At 43.8% G+C, this 10,771-nt stretch overlaps 1 protein-coding gene across 1 annotated transcript; it reads right to left on the reverse strand.

Moving 5' to 3' along the window:
* Positions 1 to 2,873: 2,873 nt before the first annotated feature.
* RPS18 (ribosomal protein S18) lies at positions 2,874 to 10,765 on the reverse strand. The gene is made up of 6 exons (XM_033923986.1): positions 10,703 to 10,765; positions 6,629 to 6,727; positions 4,868 to 4,954; positions 4,257 to 4,358; positions 4,010 to 4,101; positions 2,874 to 3,004 (listed from the first exon to the last, which is right to left on the reverse strand). Exons 1-6 carry the CDS (start codon positions 10,703 to 10,705, stop codon positions 2,929 to 2,931), a joined length of 459 nt encoding a protein of 152 aa, XP_033779877.1. The 5' UTR covers positions 10,706 to 10,765; the 3' UTR covers positions 2,874 to 2,928.
* Positions 10,766 to 10,771: the final 6 nt, after the last annotated feature.

Raw genomic sequence — 10,771 nt, forward strand, 5'->3', positions numbered from 1 at the left:
AAAACCTTTTACCAGACGGGGGACCCAACACGGTCCGTGTTTCGGACAACCTTCATCAGGGGTCTTTTTATTGTCTCAATTTGCTGATTTTACTTTTGTTATGCTGTTAACAAAATTGTTTTACATTGAATTGTATGGCAGCTTTTACGATTGCAAAATCCGGAACCATGGCCCTGCCCCCAGTTCCACCCAAGTCATGCCACATTTTGCCCCAGCACTGCCCCCCAAACCTCTTCTCATGCTCAGTCACATCAGAAGGGCATCAGCACATACACAGAAGTGACACAATGACATCACCACATTACATCCACACATGCCTTTCCAACATGGTCCCAAGGTGGAAGCTTTTTAAAACTCAGACAAAATTTTGAGTTTTGAAAAGCCATCCAGATGCCTGACATCTGGTAACCTTAACCTTGGATAAATCTCTTCATAAAGGCAGTCAGCCAATATATATGTAAACTGCTTTGATTGATCTACAGAAAAGTATCTCATTCCCTTTCCCCTTGCTTCTGGTGCCAAATTTTAATAGGCATTAGTATATCACTACCTTTGCACAGATTCTAATTCCTAAATATTTAACACTGACTATCTGAACAGTTTAAACCGCTTAGAGCAGACATGGGTAACTCAGGTCCTCAAGGGCCAGAATCCAATCAGATGTTCAGGATTTCCTCAATGAATATGCAGAAGATCTATTTGCATGCACTGCTTTCAATGCATATTCATTGGGAAAATCCTGAAAACCAGACTGGAATCCAGCCCTCGAGGACCGGAGTTGCCCACTTACAGCCTGGACAAAGAAAAGCTGGTCAGTTGGCAAACTTCAGCTTAGCTCAAGGGTGTCCAATGTCGGTCCTCGAGGGCCGCAATCCAGTCGGGTTTTCAGGATTTCCCCAATGAATATGTATGAGATCTATTAGCATACAATGAAAGCAGTGCATGCAAATAGATCTCATGTATATTCATTGGGGAAATCCTGAAAACCCGACTGGATTGCGGCCCTCGAGGACCGACATTGGACACCCCTGGCTTAGCTCATCTATCCCTCCCATTGCAGCACAGTGAAAAATCCAACATTTTTTTTTTCCAACCCTTTTCTTGCTTGAAATGGCATATAAGGTTTCAAACTTCTGGCAGTAGTAAAGATGGGGCTTGCTGGTAGAGCTGCTACTTCTGCACCCAGAGCAGGGGTGTCCAATGTCGGTCCTCGAGGGCCGCAATCCAGTCGGGTTTTCAGGATTTCCCCAATAAATATGCATGAGATCTATATACATACACTGCTTTCATTGTATGCTAATAGATCTCATGCATATTCATTGGGAAAATCCTAAAAACCCAACTGGATTGCGGCCCTCGAGGTCTGACATTGGACACCCCTGACCCAGAGCTTGTGAGGTCAAATCCCAATGCTACTCCTTGTGACCCTGGGCAAGTCACTTAAACCTCCTGTGCCCGCAGCTTTGAAATGCCAAAGCCACAAAAAGATGGTATGCAAGTTTCCATTCCCTTCTCCCAAATCTTCCTATTGAAGCCTGGCATTACAGGAAACTAGGAATATATCTATAACTTGGTTCATGTGGCCCTGGCCATGAGTGGAGCTTACAGGAATCCCACAGGTATGGAAGAAGTGACCATTCATTTCCTGCAGGAGTGTAGTCAAAAATCGCTGGTGACTCCAGAATGCAGTTTGGGATGTACAGAAGGAGGCACTTTTTTTTTTAAGGCTGCTTTAAGGCTTATTCATCAGATTAGATTGTAGGCTCTGTTGAGTAGGGATTGTCTCTTATATGGTTAATGTATTGCACAATGCTGTGTGTATCTTAGAATCCAAGTTTATCACTTTCCCATCTCTTATTGAGACAGACATGGGGGAAGCCACTGCTTGCTTTGGATTGGTAGAATGGAATGTCACTATTTTTTTTTAATTTTGTCAGGTACTAGTGACATGGATTGGCCACCATGAAGATGGGCTACTGGGGTAGATGGACTGGTTATTCTTATGTTCTTAAGGGCCAGAAGCTCAGTTTATGTAAGTCATGGAACAAAACTGTTCCAAATTGCTACTTGTCATCATGTTTTTTTTTTTGTTGTTTGTTGTTTTTTTTTTTTTTTTTTTTGGGGGGGGGGGGGGGTGAATAAAAGCTTGGCTTAGGTAAGTCAGGGACATCTTTTTCCAGCTAGAGAACACTTTCCTTCTTTCAAAACCAGAACACTTTCCTTCTTTCAAAACCAAAATGTTTAATTGTCAGTCTTTCAGAACTTGTAAAGATTAGGGGTCATCTCACTGCTAAAAGGCATCCTATTAACTAGGGCTGTGGAGTCAGAGTCGAGGAGTCGGAGGAAATTTTGGGTACTTGGAGTCGGAGTCAGAAGTACAAAAAAACTGAGGAGTCGGAACATTTATCTACCGACTCCATTTTTTAACTTGGCATACCAATCACGAGCGATTCTTTCAGCTATAGCACCCCACTATATATATACAGCACAAATGTTGCGAGCAGCTTCTGCGGCCTTAGAACCTTGATTAAAAGCAAAAAGAAGGTGGTGTCGAAAATGCTCATTTCTCTCAACTTGACATTCCATTTTAACGATCTGAAAATTAACCAGTGCTGTGGAGTCGGAGGAAATTTCGGGTACCTGGAGTCGGAGTCTGAAGTACAAAAAACTGAGGAGTCGGAACATTTATCTACCGACTCCACTGCCCTGCTATTAACACTACATGACCCGTCTTCAGCAGCATACAGTTATTTGTGTACTATTCCCCTCACACCAAAGTGTTTTTCCTTGTATAAATGTGCTTATACCACTCCCTCCCCCCCAAAGCAAGGTACCACTCAATCCCAGGAAAAACTACAGACAGGAGACAAAAATGGTTTCTCTGCTTTTCAACTTAAGATGGGCATTTTATTGCAAAGGCTGAATATATTACTTCTTCTTAGACACACCAACTGTGCGACCCCGGCGTCCAGTGGTCTTTGTGTGTTGACCACGCACACGTAAACTGTGGAAAGAGAAGAAAAGGAATTAAATTATCACCCACTAAAATGCTCTAAGACAGGGGTCTCAAAGTCCCTCCTTGAGGGCCGCAATCCAGTCGGGTTTTCAGGATTTCCCCAATGAATATGCATTGAAAGCAGTGCATGCACATAGATCTCAGGCATATTCATTGGGGAAATCCTGAAAACCCGACTGGATTGCAGCCCTCAAGGAGGGACTTTGAGACCCCTGCTCTAAGCCAACTTATCAAATAAGAAGAGGAGAAATATGAAAGATGTTCAAGGTATACCAAACGTAGAAACAAAAAAGCAAAACACCCTTCAGGAGAAGAGACATTCTAATATGTTGCTAAAATGTTTTTTTTGGAGGGAGGAGACTCGGAACAGGAAGATATGAGTAAACATTAAGAACAGGTACCAGAAAACAAGCGAAGCAGACTCTACAGAACAGGAGTGCACAACTTTGGCCCTTGCAAGGCCAGGTTTTCAGGATTTCCCAAATGAATATGCACAAGATCAATATGTATACAATGGGAGCAGTGCAGGCAAATAGATATCATGCAAATTCATGGGGGAAATCCTGAAAACCCGACTGGCCAGGTTCTAGTGACCTGGATTGGTCACCATGAAAATGGGCTACTGGGTTTGATGGACCATTGGTCTGACCCAGTAAGGCTATTCTTATGTTCTTATGACTCTTGAAGGCCAGAGTCGTGCACCCCTGCTATAGAACAATCAGGGGAGACAGGGCCTCAATTACACACAGGAAAACCTTGCTCGCACCACACACAAATCTACAGACATGCAGTTACAGAATCACACTAGCTAGGGTTGAACTGGAGACCATGCCAGATCCCCTCTGGTTAGAAAAGGCTTGCCGTCTGTCCCGTTGTCAAGCTTGTTAATAAAAAGGCAGATCATGTTAAGGCTCAGAGAATCCTTATATCTAAAAATGGACAAAACTTATAGAACCCCCCTCCCTCCCCTAGCACCAGGTCCCTTGCTCTCACCCCCAGAAATGCCGCAGACCCCTGTGAGCACGGATCTTCTTCAGCCGTTCCAAGTCTTCACGGAGCTTGTTGTCAAGACCGTTAGCTAAAACCTGTAGGAGGGAGTGAAAGAACAAGGGTGAACGCGGACCACCACCATGGAACAAGCATTCAAAGGAACCGCAGGACACAAGTCTCCATGGTACGAAAATAACAATAAATGCAGAAACCATTCCATTTTCTACTAGAATGAAGTATTACTGCTCACCTGGCTGTATTTGCCATCCTTGATATCTTTCTGCCTGTTCAGGAACCAGTCTGGGATCTTATATTGACGAGGATTTTGCATAATGGTAACAACTCGCTCCACCTTTAAAGGAAAGAAAAGGTTCCACGGTGATCAAAGAGAAAATTATGCAAAAAAATGCTGCACAAGTAGGCCTATACCCCCTCACTCTCCCTCTACTTACACAGGATTTTAGAATCTGGTCCTATCATGGATAATCATTTGCACGTACACACTAGGCTCTTATGCCATCTTGCACACTCTCCTTCCCAGCCTCACAGACTAGAGAATGACACAGTGACAAAATTCATCAACGTTCACGTCCCCGCTGATAACCACGGGAAATAATCCCATGTCATTTTCTAGTGTCTATTTCAACCTCGGTCCTTCTACACCAGCATTCTTCAAAGCAAAGCTTGCGGGCCAGTGGTTGTGCCCAATTATACTCAAGATTCTTTCCTCTCTCCTTAAAGAATAACATGAAGATGTTTTCCCGCGGTTATCCGCGGGGACGGGAACGGTGATGAATTTTGTCACCGTGTCATTCTCTAGCACAGACCCCACCTGGAGGGTGAACAAAGTTGGAACCTCACCTCATCTTCTGTCAGTTCTCCCGCTCGCTTGGTCAGGTCAATGTCAGCCTTCCTGAGCACCACATGTGCGTAACGTCTGCCCACACCCTGAAAGGGAAGAGCGTGTCAGACTTTCCCCAACATACATGTCATAGCAGAGCAATGCCTGCCCAAGACTTCCAGGCAATACAAAGATTATTAACGTCTCAAACTTAGGGCAAGATTCTCAAAACTTTTTAATGTCGTCGCTAAACTGTTTTCCTGCATGCATTTTAACGGCAGATTATCAAAACAGATTATTTCTGTCTTTGATAAGGTTTATAGCAGTCTCTGACAATGGTATGCAAATGTGCTCTTTAACATTGAAATGAGCCCTCTGGCGGCCTTCTTAAAAATCGTCAAGGCATTTTTGAAGAGCGGTATCTGCTTTTGGAGACAAAAAGCAGTGACTGGTCCGGGGCTACCGTTACAGTGCCAGCATTTGTGTTTTGACTGTGGCTAATGGAGAAAAAAAAAGAAGTGTATCTATATATTTTTAGTAGAGGGTAGTAAAATCACGCTTCTTTTGAGTTTTTGGGAGAGAGGCATGTTTCATGCACGCTTGTTAAAAGTCAATGTTTCTTCTTGAGCGCTTGTATGACACCGTTCGTCTTGTAATGTAATGTAATTTATTTCTTATATACCGCTAATCCGTTAGGTTCTAAGCGGTTTACAGAAAATATACATTCTTTGATTAAATTTTACATTAAAAACAAATTACAAGATTTATCTGAATTACAGTAGTTTTTTGGGGAGAGAAAGGCATGTTTTATGCGCGATTGATAAAGCCGCCATTGTTTCTCCCCTCCTCTCCCTTCTATTCATCCAATAGTGCAGCGAGTGTGGGGTGTTTTTTTAACGGCGCTTTTCTGTAGGAAATCTTTGCTGCTGCCCGTCGATCTTATTTGAATGTGCAATTTCATTAAGAATGTCTCAGGGTTTTAGATTTGGTATCAAAACGGCTGCGTTAGCAGACTGTCACTTTTTTTTTTTTTTTTTTTATTCTTTATTTATCATTTTAAAAATTTTAACAAAATCAAAACATTTTGTACAGAAAGATTGTCAGATCGAACACAAAATAATAAGTAAATCATTAACATAATATGAACAAAATTCTAATCGGACAGTCTCAAGTCCTCAATAATTATGTGATCCAAGATATATATAAGAGTGAACTTTTAAGGAAATCAATTATAAATTCTATATAATAAAGAACAGTATCATGTGTCTGACTTGAGGAATTATTCTATTACCAAGTCCCAATTACATAGTTGTTATTTACGTTTCAGTGTCAGAAAAGCTGTAAGTTGAGATGGCTCAAAAAACACATACTTATTATCTCGATATCTTACTATACATTTACATGGGAAACGTAAAAAGAAAATGCCACCCAGCTGTGTAACTCCTGCTTTCAACAAAAGAAACTGACGTCTACGATTCTGAGTTTCTCTACTAACATCTGGAAACATTTGAATTTTCAAACCCAGAAACTCCTTACTCTTGTTCCTAAAAAACAATTTCAAAATCCAATCTTTATCCGGCAACAAAGCCACAGATAGTAAAAGAGTTGCTGGTTTAACCAAATCTTTAGACTGTCACTTTTTAAATGCGGGTTTTTGAAAATCCTGGCCCCAGTCAGGTAAGGATGGCTCCTAATCGAGAGTAGGAATTAATAGGCCATACTCGAACACAGGGAGAAGTTCAACATTACAGAGCAAATATGGATGCTCAACATGTCCTCACCTTGATGGCGGTAATAGCAAAGGCGATTTTCCTTCGTCCATCGATATTGGTATTGAGCACACGGAGAATATGCTGGAACTTCTCAGGAATTACGAGAGACTGTGGGGTAGAAAGAGCAGAAAATCCTTACAGTGGGCTCTTTAAATTATCTCACTAACCACCTCTTTATAAAATCAAAAGCATCCTTCCAAGAACTAGAGCAAGCACCAGCTGGCTCATGCCACACTGGATTTCTGCAACACTTTGTTCACTGGGCTACCAAAGAAGCAGATGACTTGGGATGAGAAAGGGGTAGTATAAGTCCAGTCATAAGGGAATATTAGATTCTTACCTCGATAATCTTCTTTCTAGTAGAAAGGCATATGGGTCTTCAACCAATGGGTCATTCACCTCTAATCGCCAGTTGTGTAGAAGGCATCTATATTTTTCAGCTCCGCCTCCTGCATCCTACTGATGTCTTCTACACAACTCACATCCTATAAATGTCTTCTACACAACTCACAATTAGCTATGAATAACCCACTGGTTCAAAACACGCATGTCTTTTGTACTACCATCCAAATCTTCACTTCCAATGGCCTGATTGTAGGTGCCCATCTCTCCATTTCATGCCGCTATAACACTGGCAAGCCTCAAACCCAATGTGCCACAGCAAGCCAAAAAAAAAAACGTACCAAAGATCAGAGGCAGCAAAAACAGCACTCTGTCTGCCAAGTATTGAGAAAAAATATTAAAGCAATCAACACGGACAACTGGGCCCTCAACATCAGAGAGCATATACAAAATAATTTCACACTCTTCCGGAGCACCCACCAGTTCACACAATGACCCACTTTTCATCTAATCCACTTGCAGCGAGAAATTCAGCGACCTCTTCACATCAAGGCCATAGAACTAGTTCCTCCACATCATCGGGGACCAGGATTTTACTCTCGTTACGGATTCTACCCCCAAAACTGGAGGGTTTTGACCTTTTTTAGATCTTTGACCACTCAACAAATACATACAGTCTAAAGATTTTGAATGATCTCCATATCTTTCATCATTCCCTGCTCCAATCCGGTTCCTGGCTCTCCTGAGATAGCAGACTCCTGTAGAGACCGAAACAGAGCCAAAAGCTAGGTTTTAGCCAAAAATGCACCCCACCCACGCCGTCAAGTCAATCCCCTTGAGCCAGCCTTCTCCTCTCCCATGTAGGCACGCTCCCTATAGATTTACCTTCTAAAAGCACTGGTGGTCTAGTGTCCTCTTCAGGGAAGAAACGTCCCACGTTGCATCTGCCCTCATTGGCTGCAACATCCCATGGCTGACATTTTGGAATTATAACCAGCAAGGGCAGAAGCAAACCTCATCGCTCCTGCTCACACCATTTCCAATCTCAAAATGGTTAACTTCTTATGGCAGTCTCATGAGGCTGAACCCCCCCCACACACCCCCAAGAGTTTCGCGTTTGGCCAAAACTGGAAATACCCAGCAATTTCCTGGTTGGCTGCAACTGAAACTCACCCACCCACCGTTTCCTGTTTGGCCGAAACTGAACAATAGTTTTGTTAGTCCTTATTCCCCTCTCCTTCCTTCTACGTCTCTAAAATATTTACAGCCATTTTATCACATGCAAAACTTATGAAATGTAAGCGATAAATTACTTTCTACTTTTAGGTTGCATTGCAAAAGAAAACAATTTGCAAATAAATATAACACAACCAAGAGATTAAAATAAGCCCACCTCAGGGATCTGTGCCTGTCCCACAAAACGCAAAAAATAAAAATCCCCGTTTATTATATCAGAGCCAAAAATTAAGGGTTTTCCAAAATAATACCGCAATTGTGCACATAAATAAGAGGCCTCATGTAGTGCTTACAGCAGAAACACTTACAGGCGGATGTTCAGAACCCAGCTGCGCTCGGGTACAAACACGTTCAAAGGGCATGAGTGCTTCAAACAGTGAGTATTTATTTAATATCAATGCAAACTTCATGTAAATGCAGTCAAATGAGCTACTTAGCCATTCCCTTTGGAGCTGGCATTAGGCATTTTGTCTGATCTTCAGCAAGCAGAATGGGACGCTCTCCGGCTCATCCTTGTTCCTGCAACAAGTATCGAGATCTGCACTGCTCCCCGAGCCCTCCTCCTGTAATCCCCACTCGCTCTCTGATCCTGCTCTGGGCAGGACTGAACTAAAACAGCGTTAAAGGGGGCAGAGCAGAGAAAAAGCCAGGGCTGAAGCATTTGGATAACATCAAAGGAGCTGCACCAGCTTGCTCGCTCCCAGCCCGCCACCACCTGGGCACGTGAAACTCTTGTGCATGCGAGCCTGGCAGGTCCCTAAAAGTAACTTCCCAATGCTTAGGGTTACCATATTTTGGACCTGAAAAAATAGAACACACATGACTTTATCCTACACTCAGCTTCACCCTCACCACGTCCCTGGCAAGGAGTCCAGTGGCTCTTCCCCTCTTATCTCCTCAGCACTGCAATTCTATTTTCTTCAGGTTGCCAACAGCTCAGCGATGTGAGCCCGCTGCCTTGGGCCTGCCCTGGAAGCCCCCTCTCCGAGAACAGGAAGTCACTGCAGAGAGACACAGCTTCCGGGGCAGGCCCAAGGCAGCAGGCTCACATTGCTCAGCTGCCAAAGAAAATAGAACTGGGTGCCCAAGAGGTTAAGAGAAAAGCAATCGGACTACTTGTAAGCAAGCCCTACCAAATCCAGATAAACTCCACAAAAAAACCTATCCGGACCTATCCTCTAAAGAGGACATGTCCAGCTTTGCACGGATGTACAGTATCCCTACCAATAGAGAATGACGACACAGCGACAATCACTGTCCCTATGGATAACCGCGGAAACCATCCCGTTTCATTCTTTAGTGCGTCTTAACCTCAATCCTACACCAGCATTCTTCAATGCAAGGCTTAAGGGTCAGTGGCTGGGCCCATTCATACTCCTGACTTTTACGTGAACCAAGTATAGGATAATGAAGCCATTGTGACCTCACTGATGAGGTTGGCTCTTAGTCATTGGTGGAACGAGGCATTATGACATCACAATCTCTGCTCTGAAATGTTGCTACTCTTCGGGTTCCTGCCAGGTACTTGGGACCTGGGTTGGTCACTGCTGGAAACAGGATACTGGGTTTGATGGACCTTCTGTTTATCCCAGTATAGCAACTCTTATTAGAGTCTAACCATCTCATGTCATTCTTTAGTGTCTGTGTCAACCTCAGTCCTTATACACCAGTATTCTTTAATGCCAAGAGTTGAGGGTCACTGGCTGGGCCCGTTCACACTCCGATTCTTCCCTCTCTCCTTAAAGAAGGACATGGAGATGGTTCCCCGTGGTCATCCGCAGGGAGGGCATGTATATGATTTGCATGTTATTAGTGCTGAGCATTAGGAAGTTATTTGTCAGGCTTGCTAGTGCTGCAGTGTTTTGCATTGTGCAGACAGCAGGAATCAGCTGCTAAGTCCCTGTTCCCCAAGTAAACTGCTCAGGCTTCCTTTGGGGTAATAAATAAATCAACACAGCCTACTAGTGAATAACTGTAGAATATATATATATATTATATATAATTATCATAATTAAAGCTAGGAGGTCTATGGTTAACACTTATTAAATAAATAAATAAATATTTTATTTATTTAATAAGTGTTAACCATAGACCTCCTAGCTTTAATTATGATAATTCAAGTAAAAGGCTGCTAGAAACGCTGGGACACCGCTTGCATAATTGAGGTGTTGTGGGAGAACACCAACAAATGTCGGCCGCATTCCCCGGGGGAAGGTCCCCGGCACCCCCCCGGTCCAATCGCGGCGCTCCCGCGGCTCCCCCTCGCGCCGATGTCCGCGGATGCCGAAAGGCCGGGCGCTTCGTCCCGCCGGCTAATCCCCTTAGCAGGGTCACGCCGGCGGCCTTCACTCCAACAGCGTCGGCTCTCGCGCTTTAAACGCCGCGCGCGCGGCGCGCCTACGTCCCTCTTTCCCCCGCCACGGTCGCACGCGCTCGGTTTTAACTCAGGGGGATGAAACGAACCCACAGAAAGCCGCGCGCCGCCCTCCAGCGCTCCCCTTTTACCATAGTCGCCGGCTCTTGGTAGCTCCTTTAGTCCACCCTCGGCCCTAGAGAAAAAAAAAAAAGAAAGGA

Source organism: Geotrypetes seraphini, chromosome 16 (assembly GCF_902459505.1).
Source record: "Geotrypetes seraphini chromosome 16, aGeoSer1.1, whole genome shotgun sequence".
Lineage (NCBI taxonomy): Eukaryota > Metazoa > Chordata > Amphibia > Gymnophiona > Dermophiidae > Geotrypetes > Geotrypetes seraphini.

What these genes read in the sequence shown, in the direction of transcription:
- RPS18 (XM_033923986.1), bottom strand. An exon ending in TTGCTATTACCGCCATCAAG is followed by an intron (nt 4,955 to 6,628) that starts GTGAGGACATGT and finishes CTTCCCTTTCAG; the next exon opens with GGTGTGGGCAGACGTTACGC. An exon ending in GGTCTGCGGCATTTCTGGGG is followed by an intron (nt 3,005 to 4,009) that starts GTGAGAGCAAGG and finishes CTCTTTCCACAG; the next exon opens with TTTACGTGTGCGTGGTCAAC.